Below are 20,260 nucleotides of genomic sequence, written 5' to 3'. Positions count from 1 at the left end.
ATAAAGACACCAAGTCTTTACTATCCAGGAATAATTGTCTTCAAATGGCCACAGTAGCACTGGATTCCTTCTAAGTTGCTCTCTCTTGCATGTAAAATTCTTCAGTATTGTTGTCTATCCATGATTGACAACTTACCAGCATCCTGGCATGCTTGTTCCCAATCCAATTCTGATTTTTGGAAAACTGATACAGGTGAATCCAATCCTAGGGCACTTCCATCCAAATCTTTGAAAAGAGCTTTCCTTGAGCTCCCATATATTGCATTACCAGATGAGCTGGGTTCATTTACTCTGACAAGAAAGAAAGAAATATGAGACTTGGGAGAAATTATCCTGAACTCAGCCCGGGGAACATATCAATTACTGATACACATGTCAGTTAAATAGGAGACAGCACAATAGTGTTAAAGGTAAAGGTTTCCCCTGTCCAGATGTCCAACTCTAGGAGGCAGTGCTCATCTCCGTTTCTTAGCCGAGGGAGCCAGCGTTGTCCAAAGACACTTCCATGGTGATGTGGATAGCATGACTATACACAGTGGCACACAGAACACACAGAATTTATCTACTTGCATTTGCATGCTTTCGACCTGGTAGTGGGCAGAAGCTGGGACAAGTAATCGGAGTTCACCCTGTTGCGTGACACTCAGGTCTCGAACCCGGATTGTCAGCTTTCCAGCTGACAAGCTCAGTGTCTTGTAATAGTGATAATAAAAGATAGACTCTCTTTAAAAAGATGGTGATGCATGTGTGCTCCTTTAATGTTTTACAGGTGATATTGCAGACACTTTGCCTGAACATAGAGCATAGTATTGATGAGGACTAGAATGGGAAACATCTTCAGTGCACCAAGCTTCTTCCTGAATCAGTGTATGTATCCAGATATACACATTCTTCACCATTCATTTTTTGCTCAAGTGACAGACACAATGCAATGATGTATTTTGTTGGAAAACTGTTTAATTCATTACTTGCTTTTTATATGTACACTGAGACCTTATGCACCAGAGACAAATTCCTTGTGTTTAATCACACTTGACTAATTCTATTCTATTCTATTCTATTCTATTCTATTCTATTCTATTCTATTCTATTCTATTCTATTCTATTCTATTCTATTCTATTCTATTGTAAACAGTGCACCTAAGATCTTCTGGTAGGCTAGCTTGAGAAGCTGGAAGGCAAATAGATTTCTTCCAGAGCCTTGGTGGAGCAGTGGGCTAATGCCTCCTTAAGTAACACCAGCTGCCTGCAATTAGTGCAGGTTCGCATCCCACCAGGCTCAAGGTTGACTCAGCTTTCCATCCTTCCGAGGTAGGTAAAATGAGGACCCAGATTGTTGGGGGCAATTAAGCTGACTTTGTAATAATGCTGCTTGGGGCGGGGCCCCTGAAAGCCCTAATAAGCAGGCATATACATAGAATGAAGGCTACTGCTAAGCTTGTAAGCCGCCCTGAGTCTTTGGAGAAGGGCAGGATATAAATGGAATTAAAATAAATAAATAAATAAATCTGGGGATCACATGCAATTGAGCAGAGGGGAAGGTAGGACTTTTGGTGTACGTTCAAGAACATATGCATTCTGTACCTACAGCATCATGACCAAACCCAAAACTGAATGTCTTGCAAATTACATCTGCCATTTCCATTGAGACAAGTGACATTTGAGTGGAATGCCATATTAGAAACTTTTGAAATGATTAACTGGAGCTGAAATAAGATGAAACAAGAAATAGGAGAAAGCGACTCTAAGAAAAACAGATCAGCGATAGTACTACAGTTTATAAATATATCAAACATAATTATTGTGGAAATCTCAGCAAGAATGATCCAAAATGGATTACTTATAAATGATTATAAGTATACCTCGTTTGCAGTGGATGAAAGTAGAACATATTTTTTTCACTGATATGGAGCATTCTGGTCTGCTCGGATGTGATCAGATGCAAGATGCCTCCATGTCCTGGATTTGTCATGATGCAGATGTCTTGGTCCTCAGTATAGCAACTCTTTCTAAAACCATCAAAGGTTATACCTGATAAAGGGAAAATAAAAACTCTGTAGGAAAATGGCAGCACTCGACTAATTTATACAGAGAGCCAATTTGCTCTAGGCACCAGTCTAGAAAGTGGGAGACTGGGAGTTCTAGTCCTGCCTTAGCAATGAAGACCATCTGGGCTAGTCTCTCTCTCTCTCTCTCTCTCTCTCTCTCTCTCTCTCTCTCTCTCTCTCTCTTTCTCTTTCTCTTTCTCTTTCTCTTTCTCTTTCTCAGCCCAGCCCACCTTACAGTGTTGTTGTTCTGGGGAAAATAGGAGGAGGAAGGTATGTTGGATATATTCTCTTGCCTGAGCTACTTGTACTGTAAAATTGATAAAGATGGGATACAAATAAATAAATATCTCAGGCTAAACTAAATCTTGAAGTAGCTGCATCAGTGTGTATGGTCTGTGGTATAATGTTGCTGCTTTAATTGTTGATAGCGCTTTTCCCCCACTTTTTTGACACTTTTAAAAAAAAGTTTAGAAGTACAATGTCAACGCTGCTAACATCGAATGTTCTTGCATTGACATAGAAGGTGAAATTTGTTTAGGTTCACATAGGTTTGTAAACCTTTTTTTCCCCTTTTAAATAAAGGATTACTATTTTAGGATTCAGTTAAAGATCTCATTGATTCCAGGGAGAAATTTATGTCTCTGGGCTCACTGAATTAATGCTTCTATGTTCTGTTTAAAATTATTCAAAATGTCTTCATTTTTGTTTTCAGGAGGAAATCTTTACAAAATAAACAGTTGTGTCCGTTTCCCTTCTATTTCTCAGTAGAACAGGAGAAATTCACAGTTGCATATAGTTATCATGCTAACCATAGTTTAGTTCAAGAATAACCAACCTAGTGTCCTCCTTTTGTTCTAAATACCAGATATCATCAGCTCCAACCGCCATAGCAAATGTCAAATAATTTGAAGACTTGTAATTCCAAAGTTCTAAAGGGAGCCCATTTCTATCCCTATTTTGACAAGATATAAACAAGGGAAAATGAATGGCATCAGGCCATGAATTTTTCCTTTCCTACCCACCTTTCCTCTATAGCCAAGAGAGGAATTATAGTTAACTACAGCAAGCAATGTCAATCTGGCCTATAATTAATTATATTTAGTTACAATTATGGATAATTTAAGCAAGCCAAATAAGTCAGTTTGCCATGATTAAACAAGCAGGTAACTTTAAAGTGAATGATTTAAAATTAACATTTTTTTTTCTTTTACTTTTTTTCTTCTTAATATTTTTGCTCAAGTGCACGGTCCATTTTTTTTGGTTCAGTCAAGTGCTGATCCACTGATTGGGGCAGGTATTGATTGATCTTGACACCCAAGCCTGATGTCATGGGATGGGGAGAGTGACTGGCCAAGAGTCACACAGCCAGCTTTCATAGTCTCCTCGTTTCTAGCCTGGTGTCTTAACTAGACAAAACTGGCTCTCTTAACAATATTTCGTATTAATAGCAATAGCACTTACACTTAAATGCCGCTTCACAGTGATTTACAGTGCTCTTTAAGAGGTTTACATAGCATATTGCCCCCAACAATCTGGGTCATTTTATCAACCTCAGAAGGATGGAAAGCTGAATTCACCTTGACTATTGGCAGATGGCAGAATTAGCTTGCAATACTGCATACTAACCACTGTGCCATCAGGGCTTTTATTAATCATATTAATATGTCTTGGGAAGAGTATGCAAAACCACATCCCCACTTATTCATGTTAGATTAGATTAATCTAATATGTACAAACTCAGTGAATATACAATATGACCATGGATTCTCATGCTTCCCATGAGACTAGATACACAAACACACACACACAAACACAAACACACAGACATACACACACACACTTTCATCAGAAGCATATAGATAGATTTATTTGGATCTTTTTTCCATTTAAATGAGTCTTTTCTTCTATAACCATTTTACAGTGAGAAGCATTGTTATTACATAATTGTATATTTTATGTGACAAGTTCTTGGTCTCCCTACTACAACTACTCTTTCTTTTTTTGTTGGTGTCATTGAAAAAGGCTTAACAATGTGCTGATTATTTTAGAAGAAGTATACATATGTATCCTGAAACAGAAAAAAATGACATAAAGATGTGTATTTTTTTTAAAATCCCATTTATATCCCGCCCTTCTCCGAAGACTCAGGGTGGCTTACAATCTAAAGCACAAATCAATGTGCTTAGCAATAGCCTTCATTCTATGTATATGCCTGCTTATTAGGGCTTTTGCCCCCCCCAAGCGGCATTATTACAAAGTCAGCTTATTGCCCCCAACAATCTGGGTCCTCATTTTACCTACCTCGGAAGGATGGAAGGCTGAGTCAACCTAAGACTGTATTAAATTTGGATTTAGATACAATAGCATACAAAATCAGGATCAGCTGCATTGAAATCAGTCCATTCCTTTCGAAAATATTCATAGGCCTGGGCTTTGGTCAGCTACAAGCTGTAGCACCATAACAGATGCTTGTCTAAAGTTTTTTTTATAAAATATTTGAGGTTCCTAAGAATTCTTTAAATGACATTTTAACCGCCAAGCACCATTTGTAGTGCTGGGATTTATTAGTGTATTCATTATTTCAGTATTTATTAGACCACAGATGCTCTTAAAGTACTAACCTTGTAGAGTTGTGACTGCCAGAACTATTGAATAGTTCCTTATTTTATGCCATGGAGCATCAGGCCACCACTTACAGTCTGAGGTAAAAGATGGCCACAACATGCCAATTCGGCCCCTCCAGGGATTGCGTGGAGCTCGATCTCTAATTGTCTCATTGGCTGAAAGAGGCTGGATTCTGTCCTTGATGCAATCAAAGGAAGTGCTAGTTGCCATAAAGACAGAGTTTCTTAGTTTCAGGTGCTGCTTTTTCTGGTGACGGTACAGCTTAGCAGATGGTCCATAAAGTACTGGCAAGAGTCCCACAACATTGTCTACCAATATCACCTTCTCAACTACTACACTTCCTGCAAGATGAAAGATTATCCCATAGTCATAGTTTTTGTAAGACAAAAAGCCTGTGATTTTAGTGCAGTTTGGAAAGCCATCTCCTTTATATAAATGAACCCCATGAAGGCTTGAATGAGCTACATTGCCCCTGTAAAGGTCCTCTGCTAAGAAACATTCTTGACCTTTTATATGAAAGGCTATCCGTTCTGAACCAGCCACGCTATTATAATGTAGCATAGCACCTTCTACTGTATTTGTTTTGATGCCAGCCACCCAGAAGCTCGAGGTCCCTGGTTGCTTGCTTAAGACAACCAGATTTCTGATGAGTGTATGATTTTGGCCTTCTAAATGTATCCCATGCCCAATTGTCTTGAATATCACATTATCACGTAGGAAGAGCCCACTACTTGTAATGGCTTGAATACCAACTCCACAGCTGTGGTGAATGCTGGAGGAAATTATGAAAGACTTGGATGAATTTGTAATATCAACTGATGGAGACTGTGAAGATCCAAAGTTCAAAATTTCAACATTTGAAAGTTGAAGCACACCTGCAAGATGGGAGAAGGACGTGTTTAAGAATCAGGACTTTATTGGGGTTTTTTTGTGAGGGGGGGGGGGAGGGGGAACAAGATAACCTTCCATGCCTTGAAAAATAGAAACAATGGTAAAAGATATTCTATTGATGCCACTTTAGACATTCTTAATTCATAAATCCTTAAGATAATACTATTCCATTTTTTTTAAAAAAAGAAAGCAAATACAGTAAGTAACTAAGGGGTTACTTAATGATCCAGGTTTTATTTTCATTAATGCCTACATAACATTTGCTATAGAGAATAATAGTTTTTCACTTCAAATAGCACATTTTAAACTCAGTTACATTTACTTTCCTCGCTAATTATTACTATGTTATCACACTCTTAATAAAATAAAAAATCATTTATAACTCCCACATTCATAAGGGGTTTTGGGGTCAGTTGATGGAAGGAGGCAATGCCAAACTATTTCTGAAAAACCTTGTCAAGAAAACTGCAAGGACTTGTCCATGTTTTTCTAAGCTATATGGATTGAGAACAACATGTAAAATATTTATAAATACTTAAGTACCTGCATCTTGATTTGCATAGTCCCAAGGTCTCACCAGAAGTCTTCCTATGCAATCCATGTCAGATTTAATCTGAATGTTTCTTGTCAGAAGCCCAACCTCTGCAGCCAGGAGAATCCATTGACCATCTTCTAATCTATGGGAATACCCTACAGAGATCAAAATGACAGAAAACAATAGAAGTGGAATAATAAACCAAACATGGGATCTCTACTAATTCTTCCCTTCTGAAAACAGTTCATATATCCAGGCTATATACAGTAGGACTTCACAATTTATTGCAGATTCAGATACTTGGAAAAAGTCATTTACTTTATTATCACTTTTAACATTATTTTCCCCTTATTTCATATAATAACCACTGATATAGAGAATAACATATCTCAAAAGTGAGGAGTGTAGTACCTTAGCTGTTTTGTGATCAAATATTGTACAAGCCTAAATCATTTCCATGGCATCTCTGATTTAAAAGAGGTTAAATATAAAGTCAGAGTTTATTGCACCTACCTAAAATTTTGCAAGTATTTGTAATTCTAGTAGTACGGGACAGCAGTTAAATACAGAAATAATTGAGACAGTTATACAATTCATTCATTGTATAAGTGCTGATTGCCCACTTAAATGTCTTAAGAAGCAATAAAGGTAAAGGTAAAGGTTCCCCCGCACATGCGTGCTAGTCGTTTCCAACTCTAGGGGCCGGTGCTCATCTCCGTTTCATAGCCGAAGAGCCAGCGCTTGTCCGAGGACGTCTCCGTGGTCATGTGGCCGGCATGACTAGACGCCAAAGGCGCACGGAACGCTGTTACCTTCCCACCGTAGTGGTCCCTATTTTTCTACTTGCATTTTTACGTGCTTTCGAACTGCTAGGTTGGCAGAAGCTGGGACAAGTAACAGGCGCTCACTCTGTTACGCGGCACTCGGGATTCGACCCGCCAAACTGCCAACCTTCTGATCGACAAGCTCAGCGTCCTAACCCACTGAGCCACCGCGTCCCTTATAAGAAGCAATACCAGCCCTTAAACTAAGCTGAGAGGCAAAGATACAAAATGGGAATGAGATCATACTTGCTGGTCCAATATATGTTGATTATAGTTTCTCTAGAGAAACCTAATGTATCTCTGCCCATGACTTATAATATCTTCCTCAATTATCCAACTATTGTGCCAGAAGAACATAATGGGAACAAATTTTATATCACTTCAGTGATGGCTCGGTTAAACTAGCTGCTACTATAATTCACTGAGGATTGGCTATATTTAGACCCCAGATGCACGTACTGTAGTCTTCCGTGCACAATTTTGGGTAGAAGACTGTGCATTCATAGCCTCAGCATGTGAACTTAGTCAATTTGTAGTAGCTGGATCAGGAGTCCAATTCTTGCCCTTCCAGACATAAATCTCTATTTCAGCTGATTGTCTTCATAAGGTTAACTACCTTACGGATAACTTGCAATTCCCTTTTTGTTACTTAATTAAAGCAATGAAAATGTTAAGGCACCCTAGGAAGAAAATACTATTGAATAATGACAAGTTTATTGAGGAGAAATAATGAATGTTGGGTAGCCTTTAATGTACAAAACATAATTCATGGTACAGTCTAAGCAAAGGAGACAAATTGCATACCAAGATGTCTATGGAGAAGCCGTTCACGTATTCTAATGCTACGATTGTTAACGTTTTCTAAAGTGATTATTTCAGCTTGATGGGCTTCATATGAAGAGGAACTGACAACAATACTGTCACCCTGACGCCAGTCCAAATGATCTTGCACCATAATCCTGTAAATCGCAGGAAAAAAATATTGTGAAGTTTCCATGAAATATTACCTCCTTTAAAGCATACAAACATACTATGAAGAAAAATAGAAAACGCTTACTAAAACGCTTACATTCGCTGATGAAGACAAGTCTGTAAGTGGTAGGAAGAATGTGAGATGAAGATATAATTAGAAGAATAGTGTAGCACTCATTTTTCTCCTGGAATCATTAAGGAAACTGAACTATAATTAAGGAAAACAGGTGAACAAATCTGCCCTCACAGTATCAGCAAGATAACGAACAAAAGTTCTGGAAGGCTGAGGAGCTGAAGCCATTGTTTTACAGTGGTTCAGCTCCTTCCATTCTGCATTGGTGGGGAAGGAAAGGTTGACTTGGTGGGCTTTGACATATGGGACGCCACAGAGATCAGTTTTCTCTCCCCTGCTTTTCAATATCTACAGTATATAAAGCCCCTGGGAAGGTTCATTCAATGGTTTCAGGTGTAGTCTCATCAGCTAATGGCATCTAACTGTATCTTGCCATTCTGGGCTATAGAGGAGATGCTGTTGACTCTGTTTCCTAGTGCCTGGATCCTGTCACTTTGGATAGGAGAAAAGACATTGAAATGGAATCCTGAAAAGCTGACATTTCTACGAATGCGCCAAGTTGTTTTGTCACTACCAAGAGTTACTCATGTAATGGTAAACACTACCCATCAGGAAGCATGTCTCTGACGTGGGCGTCCTTCTATTTCCTGATGGATCAGTAGGTAGAAATGTGATCAAAGAGGCACATGCCCAACTGGTGAGTATGCCAGTTCTGGCCTCCTTTGGTATCAGAGGACTTGGAGGTCTTGGAGGTATGAGCAACAATAACTCATGTTCTTATCGTCAGCCATCTAGACTACTGAAATGCCCTCTATTTAAGGATGTCCTTAAAGAATATTTAAAAACTGTGGTTGGTTTAAAATACAGCAGTCTGTGTACTTTCAGGTTCCTGATTTTGGGAGTGCATACCAATAGTTTTGTGGATCCTTGCATTGGTTTCCATGTCCAATTTAAGGTGCTGATTTTGACCCATCAAATTCTTTTCTTGACAAGCAGACACTTTCTCTGGCCAACTTCTGCTCATCTCATTTAATCAAGCAGGAGAAACCTCTGCACATCCCATATTTTCAAATAATTAGTGGGGTTTTAGCAAGGAGAAATTGCTTGTTTGTTTTTACCTCCCTATGGAGATCAAGCTGGCTCCTTCTGGGCTGGTTTTCTGCAAGCTCCTAAAGATGTTTTTAGAGAGCTTTTTCAGAGACCCTTTTCCTGATTTGAATTCTTGTTGCCATCTTTTATTCTCTTTCAATTCTGTAAGGCTGCTGTAGTTTTCATTTTTATATGGGTTTTGTTTTATATTGTATTTTTATGTGTGTGCCATCAAAAGTTTATTTTATTTATTTTATTTTATTAAACTTATATACCGCCCTTCTCCCGTAGGACTCAGGGCAGTTCACAAGGTTTTTTTAAAACAGTCCAACAAATTACATAAATTAAAACAATTAAAATGATTAAACTAACCTTGAAACTAAAAACCCCAATAACAATTAAAATACAATTAAAACCCCAGTTAATATTCTCAGTCCAGGCCAGAAAGCTCGAAGAGCCAGGTCTTCAGGTCCCGGCGGAATGAGCGAAGGTCAGGGGAAGTCCTAAGCTCTACAGGTAGCTGGTTCCAAAGGGCCGGCTCACCCACAGAGAAGGCCCTCCCCCCTGGGTATTGTTCGCCGACAATCTTTTACCTGCGGTACCCTGAGAAGACCCTCCCTGTGGGAGCACACAGGACGAAGGGAGCTTGATGCCGGCAGCAGGTGTTCCCTCAGATATCCCGGACCCAAGCCATTTAGGGCTTTTTAGGTCATCACCAGCACCTTGAATCTCACCCGGAGGGCAACCGGAAGCCAATGCAGCTTGCGGAGTAGAGGTGTTACATGGGAGTATCGGGAAACCTCCATCACAACCCGCACGGCTGCATTCTGCACTAGCTGAAGCCTCCGAGTGGTCCTCAAGGGCAGCCCCATGTAGAGAGCATTGCAGTAGTCCAATCGGGAGGTCATGAGTGCATGAGTGACTGTGCGCAGGGCATCTCGGTCCAGGTAGGGCCGCAACTGGCGCACCAGGCGAACCTGGGCAAAGGCGCACCAGGCGAACCTGGGCAAAGTTATTTTTAATGCAGTGGCATACTAATAAGTTTAATTCAGAATCATTTTGAAATGTTGTCAGAAAGGTCCTACCATTTAACATCTACCTTTCATTTCCAGGTGCAACATCATTTCCAAGATGTGTCCATGACTTCTTGGTATAAGCACTGTGCATCTGCAGCTTCCCAAAAACACCTTGAAAAGAGGAGAAGAAAGGAGCCATGATTCAGAATTTGCTAAGCTTTGCAAGATCTTCAACATAATAGGGAGGACATCTCAGCTGTGCCAATGCAGATTGTTTGGGCACTTCATAAAGTTTCCAAGGCACTTTCCTTAAAGATTATATTAGGAAGATTCCAACTCTAGCAAAAAGGTGAACTGGCTTTCTGGGTGACTGTATAATCCATATGCTCAGCAAGGTCATACCAGTATTGGAATAGGAAAATGACAGCTTTCTTGTGGGGTTAAATAGCTTGAAAAAGATAACCTATCTAGAAATATAATAAAGGGAAAAATGAAAAGATTATTGGGGGGGGACTTATTTCCTATTTGAAATGAAAGCCTGTTTAGTGGTCTATCACTTTGGTATATTGATAAGCAAACCTTTTGATGCTGAGGGTAGCAAATAGTGCAGGGTGGGACTGGATCTTATGGATATGCATATCCACAAAGTTTCCTAATTAGAAGTACCTAATTTTTGTACCTAACTGATTACTAAATTCATCAACTTACCCCACAATTCCTAATCCCTTTCTGTGGATTGCACAAATGTCCTCCAAATCTCTACCTAGCATTGCCTAGCAAGTCCCCTTTGTTGTGCTTTCTGTTTGTATTTCTTAAGGAAAACATATCCAGACCACAACACATACACACACACACAATTCCTCCATCCCAAATTTCTGACATAACTGGATATAAAGTCTGAAGAATGGTAACAGAAGTAATCAGAAGTACCTAATTTCAAGCCAGGAGCATGATCAGAATGCCTATTATAATTCTGTTTCACTCCTTTTCCTGCATATTTATGGAGAAGAAATCTCTTATAGGAATGTAAATTAATCTGCCTTCCATGCTTCCACAGTGGTCTAAAGTCTCTTCCTAAATACACACATAGACTTCTCCCAACACATACAAATACACAACCTGCCTGTCCTTTCCCCCCATCTTGATTGTATGGAATTACTGTTTCTTAATGCATTCAATTTGTTGTGTAAGTTCATCTGAGGACAGAATGCTCTGTATGCCTTAAACACCCTACTCCTCCATCAGCTACTAACAATCTACCAAACAACTGATGGGCAGGTTGTTGTGAGATATGCCCCATGTCCCACATTCAGCACAGAAGCACCAGTAGATTACAAGGGGCAGAAATATGTTATTGGCTGCTGGAAAAATGCTTCAATGTTTTCATGTTGCTTCAGGTTATCCATTCGTGACTTTTAGCAATCAAAATGGAGTCACTATTTAACAAAACAGGCAATCTTTGAGGGCATTTTTGATCAAGGTTTTTCCAGGGCCCCACTGAGGAATTCAAAAGATGCTATCCATACCAATGGTTCCTGGACCAACATTCAAACCGTTCAATCGATCACAGTTTACTGTCTCAGATGCCCGAAGGAGAATGTGTACCTTTCTCCTTTCTTCTAATGGATGCTGCAGGGTGCCTAAGGGGAAATTGATGAACATTAATTAATTTGTACAATACATCTGTTTCTCCCTTTTTAAATACTAAACCTTTATCGAAGATGACTTACATAAAAGTATACATACATGTAAGTAACAGCCAAATAAAATAAAAGACAAATAAAATAAATATTAATATTGCAGTACTCAAATGTTACAAAACGCATAGCAAGAAGTACCAAATACAGCAATAATACTAACAGATATGCATGTTCATTCTATTTCCAGCAAGCAATTAATTGTCAAAGGCCTGCCTAAGTACATGTGGTTTTCAGTGCTCATCTTACTGTTAAAATCAACTTAAATCAATGGATCCCCAGTGAAAATATTTGAGCATGTAACAGCATGAATAATATCTCAACAGTGAACTAATTTACCAAAAGAAATGTCAGTGAAGCAAAAAAGGTCATGCTTTTTTTTACATACTAGAGTTAAAAAGCACTGGGTTTTACAATAATACCAAGCATTTATTCTACTGCAGGATAGAATTTATTCTACACAAAGTTCATTCAGAATCTCAGAAACCAATTTTTTTTTTTATAGCAGGGACACAATTTTTTTCCAGCTCTTATTTTATGGGATTTTGTCACATAGCTTTTGTCACATTCTAAATCAGATAAACTCTGGCACTTGCATAACTCACCAGATTTCACTCTGGTGTTTTTTTTAATTTATGCTATAAACGTTTACCATAGTTACATCCCACAAGGTCAACTTTATCATCTTCATCCAAGAGAGCGGTAACAATTGTCATGTGACCTCAGTTATATGACAAACATTGGCACTGCTTGCTCATAACAGTAGCTGAAGTAGGGGAAAGGCAATCCTCTTTTTCTTTAACCAGAATAATCCAGATTGCCAGTAAAAAGATAAACAGAGTGGGAGAAGGAAGAAAAGCTATAGAAAAGTTAATATTCCATACAACAGAGTATCCTTCTTGTCCAGTAGAAAGCAAAGACAATGGGTTGAAACTCTTTCTCTTCAGAGAGGATAATCTTCCTTTTAAAAAAAATCTTTTCTTTCAGAGCAGATAACAATTCTTTCTTGATTACTCTGGCTGCTCTGGCACAGACATTTGTTTTGCTTAATAATTTCAGTTTCCCCAAATTTGTTTTAGAAATTCTTTTCTTTTCAGTAGGGTAAGTGTGAAGCAGAACTAGTTTACTAGAGAAAAGGATAGTTAATCTCAAAAATATTTGGCATTTTTTTCATATATCTTTGCATTAGTGTTCAAGTAACATTTTGGAAGAACCACATCTCTTTCAGAGACATAACATTTGAAACCTAAGTGAATTTTTCTGATGACGTTGGAAATACAGGAAGACAATAAAAAGACCAAAAAAAAGAGAGGCTGGAAATAATGGTTATCTTTTAGAATGCAAAGTGAGCTGTATTCCAACTGTGAACCTATTTATTTCACCCAGGGTAGTTTACAGACTCAGAAGAAAATAGTCTAGCATGAAGCAGACACTTGAAGGAAAAAGTAGGGCAATTTCTGCCCTAGAGAAATGTAAGCAGAGTCCAGTCAGAGAGTTCAGCACTCCTTTAAAATTAGAGATTAAATCGATTATACAACCCCAAACTGCAGCAGATGTAGAATTAAACAAAGAAATCTGTGTAGAATTAGCCATCGTGCCACAATAATTTAATATTCAGAAAACATGCCTTTGGTGAGGAAAAGAGAAAGTGCAATATGCATCCCTAAGAATTAATCTTAGCAGCCCATTTAATGAAGTGTCTATGAAATTAATCTTGTTATAGATACAACTAATCCTGATTCAAAATCAGGCAAATGATTCACACAGAGAGACTTAGAAGGACCACCCTGTTCAATCTGGAGGCCAATTCAGGCATCTGGAAATAGCTTGATTTACTCCAAGCTGCTCTGGAGCTGGTTTGATCAGTCCCAGAATAATCACTATCATAATACTAAAGAGCAGAACTATATTATCTCTGCAGCATTCAGTAAAATCTTGTCACTTTTAGGGATATGTCTTCATCTTTTATTTTATTTTTTATTTTTAACCAAAGACCATAGCCAAAGCAAGACTCTAAGGGCAGCCAGACCTCTTCAGCTTTCTGCCCATAATCTCTGTTGCGTCACCTCCTCTTCATAACAGGACAGGTCCTATGCTGCTTTCCTAGAGAAGTGGAGTAGGACAATGCTTTTTGACTAGCCAGGCCATAATATTTCCAGACTCCCAGTAAACCTTAATGTTTTCTATCTGATAAAAGAACTGAATGCATGACTGAACGGCTTTCCTTGATCTGGTCTTATATTCCCCAATCAAGAATTAAGAGAATCTTTTCCCATCATCTCACTACCAATCCAAAGCACTGAAGCCAAGGAAACAGATACTAATCTAATCATAAAGCTCATTTATCAATTACAAAATCCAGTCCCGCTCTTCCTCCTTCTCCTAGCATTGTATTTTATGAGATTTATTTTTTTTTAAAAAAAGATGGAGGATACCCTTATTTAAACTGCCAGCTGTAGTCTTCTCCATGTCAACAAAAACATCTGTTTTTGTCTCCTCACCAGATCATAGGAAGATTGGCTAGAAAGAAAATCTGTCAGTTTTTCTCCCCTACTCAATGATATATGGGCTTTAAATAGAAAATATAACCCTATCCCAATTAGCACAACAAATCTTGCTAAAGAAAGCTTTGGGAATCATGGTACAAAAATAGTGATTTTTTTTGTTTAAGGTAGCTGCCAAATATCTTAAAATGTATTATAGCAGCACTGATTTTTTTATATATATATAGTTGTTCGAAAACCAGCATCTGCAGCACTAGAATAATGGCTTGAGAAATGGAATTTCATGGAATATTTTGAGTCAAAACAATTCATTACATAACAATTTGTTCCAATTATTCAGTGTTTCAGGATTCAAAATTCAGCCAGGTCCAGAGCATAGCTCCATCCTAATAGTGACATCAACATATCTTTTATAAACAAGAAACTGTCAAATAAGTCTGCTCCTAAAGTCCAGTTTTCCATGATTTCAGAATCACCAGCACCTCAATTTGCAGATACATAGATTGTGACATTGCTTTAATAATATATTGTTTTAAAAAGTAATAATGATAGTAAACTGAAATTTTATGCCAATTGATTACTTCATGCCATAAAATTCTTGTTGACTCTTGGTGACCGTGTTGATAGATTTTCTCTACGATGATCTCTCCCTAAGCTGCTCCTTCAACTCTTCCCATGGTGCACTCGTAACTGAGACCATCCACAAGGCTGCTTGCTGATCTTCCTCCTTCTTTCTACCTTTCCCAGTATTAGAGTCTTTTCCAGACTGCTGGGTCATCACATAATATGCCCGAATTATGATAATTTGAGCTTGCTGATTTGCATCTCGAGTGAAAACTCTTGGTTGATTAATTTGATGTTCCATTCATTTGTTTTCTTGACATGAGACAAGGCTATATACTCTCCCCTTAAGACAATAATGGCTTTGAATTTTGGGTGTTATGGAAGACTCCTGAGAATAAACACGTATAGACAAGAAAACAAACAAATGGACCACAGAATCAATAAATCCACAGGCACAAATGACCAATTTCAAATTATTTCATTTGGCTTTGAGAAGGTTGGGTGAGCTTTGAAAACAGTTGACCTCACAAAATTCTTCAGGACTTTAAGAAGCCTTTTTTTATAAACTTACTATAGGAAAATTATCCAGCTCATTCTCCTGTTTTGTTATTTGTATAACCCTTTTAATTTGCTGTTATCAAAAATTATCTTCCCAGCCTACAAAAGAGATACCACTCTTGCCTTTTACAACATGTTCACATCTTCACTTTTTAACAGGAAGATTCAGCAATGTTCCTGCATACGAAAAACTTCTTCGCCTAAGGAAAAATAATCTCTCTTGCTCTCTCTCACAGTCTCTCCACTTTGCTCCTGCCCGTGCTAAACAATATGGAGAGCCAGATTAATAACATCTTCCATAAGCAATTCTTGCATTAGCTGATAGGTCATCAGAATAGTAGCTAAATTCATTGCTTTTGCCATCATCATCAGACCCTCAAACTGTTAAACAGTACCTTCAATATATCTTTTTCTAAGTGTTTGCTTAAGGTAGCATTTCTCAAACTTGGCAACTTGAAGTTGTGTGGACTTCAAGTCCCAGAATTCTATGGAGTAGAAGTTCACATATCTTAAAGTTGCCAGGTTTGGGGAAAAAAATGAGTTTCAATGAGTCTGCTGTTTTCTGGTAGGTTTGTTCTAATCTCTGAAATAAATGTGTAAATATGTATGCATGTGCAGTATGTATATATGTGTATATATACATGTGTACACACATACACAGGGAACTGAGTCATAAGGAATGTTTTTAATTTAGGATTTATCTTTTCTTCCAGACAAATGCTGTCTTCCAGATTCTAACATGTTCCATCATCCTAGAGTCAATGGGAGATGGGGGAGAGTAATACCAATATACCCATTGCCTTATGACAACCATGGACTCCATTGTATCAGAGGTAAAACACTTGCAGTCTAGCAGTAATGCACAATTCTGATAGACCACTGCACTGCGGTATCCAGCTCTTCAGAGAGATAACAGCCAACTGGCAATCAATGAAGCTAACTAGGGACCAAAGGGAGAATGACTAAAGAGCTATTCCCTGATCCCAAGCACTATTGGGTCATCTCCAGTAAAATGGGTACTGAGGCACAGAGATTTTATACAACTAGCAGCTGTCCTCTGGTTGTTGTCGGCTGAAAGCAGAAAACACTTTTTGAAGAGTAGTACTCATCAAAAGACTAGTTCATTCATGAATACTGTAACTCCAGAACAAAACAAAGAGTTGAACCTGTAAGATGATCTCTCTCTGAATCTATATTATTCCTCTCCATCTATCCTCTGTGGGGAGGAGTATTGAATGCTACTTTTAATATACCGCTTCACGGGTTTTTCTCTCAGATCTCGCCTTGATTCCCTGCTGTCACTAGCCCCTAATAAAAGTTTCCTTTTGAGACAATGCTTGTTTCAAGAGTTCTGCTTTCTTGGGTGGCTTAGCTGAGGCAGGTCCTTACATCCACCCTGAGATAATCTGAATTATAATTTTCAAGTCATTCAGTCCTAAAATTCTGCACCGATTCCACTGATGTACGGCTTGCTTTCTTCTGTGTTAATCCACTGGGAAACACAGCCCCTGTTATAAATCTCTTCTGGACCCAAGCAGTTTTACACATTTTATGAAGTGAATGTTGTCTCCATCTACTCCTGGATCTTATCTGTGAAATTCTCCAAGGCTTTTTATTAAAACTGGGGACGTGGGGATGGCAAAATTATCAAAATTATCTCTGAATCAAAGGAAAGGAATGACCCCATTTTACTAGTTACCAAGCCTGCTTTAATTCTTATACAGTAAAATTAGAAGGGACCATTTAGGCCACTGAAGTCAACCCCTGTGCAGGAATCCAAATTAAGCATCCTAGACAGATGGTTGTCCAGTCTCTGCTTGAACACATCCAATTAAGAAGAGCTCACCAAGCTTCTGGCCTGATGATGCCACTGTCAAACTGTTCTTCTTGTTTAGAAGACTTTTTTTAAAAAAACATCAAATCAGAATCTGTAATTTCTGTAATTCCAGTCTTATCTATTATAACATGTTCATTCTAGAAAGAGAGAGAACAGGGCTTGATCCTCTATGTGATATCTTCCCAGTTATTTGAAGAGTGGTGTTATGTCCCTCCCACCTCTTCATTTTTTTTGATCCTCAAGGCCAAACATCTTTCCCTGCCTCTGTAGACTTCTTACTTTCTAGTCCTCTGATCATCTTCACTACTCTTCTATGAACTTGTTCACTTTCTTTGAATCTTTCAAAACTATACTTTTCGGGCGGTATTTCCTTTGTTTGTATCTCTGCTGCACTTTTGTAATGGTATTTGGAAATTACCTTGAAGGTCAGGAGGAAGAGCTAGACAACAGTCTGATAAACAAAATTAATTTGAGTCCAAAGGAGGAGAGGTAGCAAAAGTGTCTCAGCAAGGACTTTTCTTAGTTTGGGGGAGAGTAAAAGTGAAGGATGGAAGGGTACTTTCAGACTTGAAAGATTGATGTTGGCCTTGCAAAGAAGTCCAGACAAGAAGAACAACCAGGAGTATTAGCTCTAGCTTGGCTGTAAGATTACATTACCAGAATCTTGCAAGTCTGAAAGTACCCCTGTCATTCCTCAACTTTTTATTTTCCACAAATCGAGATGATCCTTTCTGAGATGTTTGTTTCATCACCTCTCCTCCTTTGGACTCAAATTTGGTTCATTGTCTAGGTGCGGCTTTCCCTCCTGTCCCACAAGATCATTCCCACATTCCATTACAACTTTATATCTCCTTTTGCTAAATATACATTTTTATTTTCAACCAGCTTCTTTACACTATGAAGGTAAATTTGAATTTTATTTGATGAGCTTCCATTCCATGTCTTATCCAGATCACTAATGCAAATGTTGAAGAATGACAACTTCTTGTATATTTAAATGTTAAGGATAATTTAGGTCAGTATTAGTATTATGCAAATCAAAGTCAGTTCAATTTCAGAATAAAAAAGGATATGACTCCCTTTTAAGTAAAGAGCACATTTGGAATGTTAATAAAGAGTTGCAAGAGTCACTGCAAAGTAACTGATGTGTGGCCTTAGCTAATCACAAAAGGATTGTGATGGGGTAGGGACTACTAATCATAAAATATTTGAAGTTCCACATCAGGAGCTTTACTGCTCCATGCCTTAATAGTTTTATGAATGGATTACTACAATACACTTGATGCAGAGCTATTCCTGAAGATGGTCCAGCAGCTGCCTGATTGTTAAGGAAGGTGGCTAAATCAGTTCATGTCACAGCAGGGTTTAAAATCCTGCGCTGAACTATCAAGACCAATTCAAGGTGTTGAGAAAGGATTTTCTGGGCCTAACTCAATATAGGCTCTATTGCATCCCTTATCTGCTAGGGGGAAAAAGTATCAGGTTTTCTGCTCAGTGTGAAACAGCCTTTGATTGCATTCCAATGAGCATTTATCTGGAATAGATTCCACTTCGACTAGAACAGACCCCTTTTGTACTACAGTATGCCCAACATATTGCAAGAGGTTAATAAATGTTAGATAGCATGAGAATCAATTTATGATGTTATTCTACTTTCTAAATTTCATCATTTGCCCTTAGTGCAGCTTTCTCATGCCTGAGGCTAATTAGACTTGTTGGTTCACTTTTAAAAAAAATAAAATAAAATAAAAGATGTGACATGCAGCGTATCTTCAGGCTATTATTATTTTTCACTTACCCACTTTCAAGACACCACCAGCAGCAATCACAATACAGGCCACGCTCAGAAGATGGCTGGTGTTTAATGAGAATTCCAATGTGCCCTGGATATAAAGACCTCGTAGGGGTGGAAGATTCATATCCACCAAGATAGTTCTGTCTTAGAAAGAAGGAAATAATGCAGAGCGTTACTTGGTTTAATATATTGCTTTTTTAAAAAAAAGTAGCCTCCTTTTTGCATCCTTTTCTAAGATGCTAAATTGAACAATAAGACTAGGACTATTACTTAATTTATGAATCATGTAAGTGAATATTCTGCTCCCCATCAAATTAGATCTGAATGGGGGAAAAGTTTATACAGTACAGAGAATTAATAAGATAGGTTAAAATATTCAAACCTTCTAATAAACAACACACTTACTTAATATAGTAGATATATATTTCTTTTTTGCATTTATACTTTATACGGCCTTGAAAACTCAAGGCAGTTTACATTTGCTTCTCTCCTCATTTTATCCCCAAAAGAACAACACTGAAATAGCTTGGGCAGAGAGAGAGAACAACTGGCCGCAAATCAAATGGGAACTGACAGTGGATCTCCCCAGCCAAATAATAACCTATTGGTATAAACAACATATATTCCTCCATGCACCCATACAGCAATCAGGCACAAATTAATGCTTCCTTTGGGAACATCGAGAAGGAAATGGGAAGAGAGGAAGCTCATTTCTGGGCCGGGGGCTAAGGTTGGCAACTGGAAGGCAAGTAAGCAGGATGGAAAACTACAAGACGGACAGGGCTATGGAGGAGGAGAAGACCCTGTTGTTGGGAAAGCCTGAAGGCAAAAGGAGAAGGGGATGGCAGAAGATGAAATGATTAGATAATGCCATCAATGCAATGAACATGAATTTGGGTAAACTCCAAGAGATGGTTAGAGATCTGGCGTGCTAAGGTTCATGGGATCACAAAGAGTTAGACATGACTTAGCAACTGAGCAAGAACAAATGGAGGAGGAGAATGATGGTATGATACAGGAGCAGGGAGACAGGCTAAGCTAGGAAGAAATAAAAGGGAAAGAAGCAGAGAGTGACTTCAAAGAACAGGCATATTGGGGGGGAAAAGGAGTGGGGAGAATGAAGAAGTGGTATCCAAACATGGAAAGAGCCTCTTAAAAACAAACAGGCAATCCCTAACTTTTTCCCTTTTCTCAGATAGGGCATTCAGAATTTAAACTGGACTCTTCTAGAA

At 38.4% G+C, this 20,260-nt stretch overlaps 1 protein-coding gene and 1 long non-coding RNA gene across 2 annotated transcripts in view; both read right to left on the bottom strand.

Annotated features, from left to right (window-relative positions):
* LOC310632646 overlaps positions 1-20,260 on the bottom strand; it is a 1,302,393-nt gene that overhangs the window by 140,002 nt on the left and 1,142,131 nt on the right. The window lies entirely within an intron of this gene.
* Positions 1-20,260, bottom strand: part of PKHD1 (PKHD1 ciliary IPT domain containing fibrocystin/polyductin) — a gene marked incomplete at both ends in the record, with an annotated part of 193,424 nt that overhangs the window by 568 nt on the left and 172,596 nt on the right. The window contains 8 exons of the mRNA XM_083349752.1: positions 137-291; positions 1,863-2,031; positions 4,745-5,548; positions 6,108-6,254; positions 7,728-7,882; positions 10,157-10,244; positions 11,600-11,713; positions 19,032-19,172. Coding sequence (XP_083205878.1) covers positions 137-291; positions 1,863-2,031; positions 4,745-5,548; positions 6,108-6,254; positions 7,728-7,882; positions 10,157-10,244; positions 11,600-11,713; positions 19,032-19,172 — 1,773 coding nt within the window. The remainder of the gene's footprint in view (positions 1-136; positions 292-1,862; positions 2,032-4,744; positions 5,549-6,107; positions 6,255-7,727; positions 7,883-10,156; positions 10,245-11,599; positions 11,714-19,031; positions 19,173-20,260) is intronic.

Source organism: Vipera ursinii (assembly GCF_947247035.1).
Source record: "Vipera ursinii genome assembly, chromosome: 1".
NCBI lineage: Eukaryota > Metazoa > Chordata > Lepidosauria > Squamata > Viperidae > Vipera > Vipera ursinii.
This window is presented reverse-complemented; position numbering and strand designations above follow the sequence as displayed.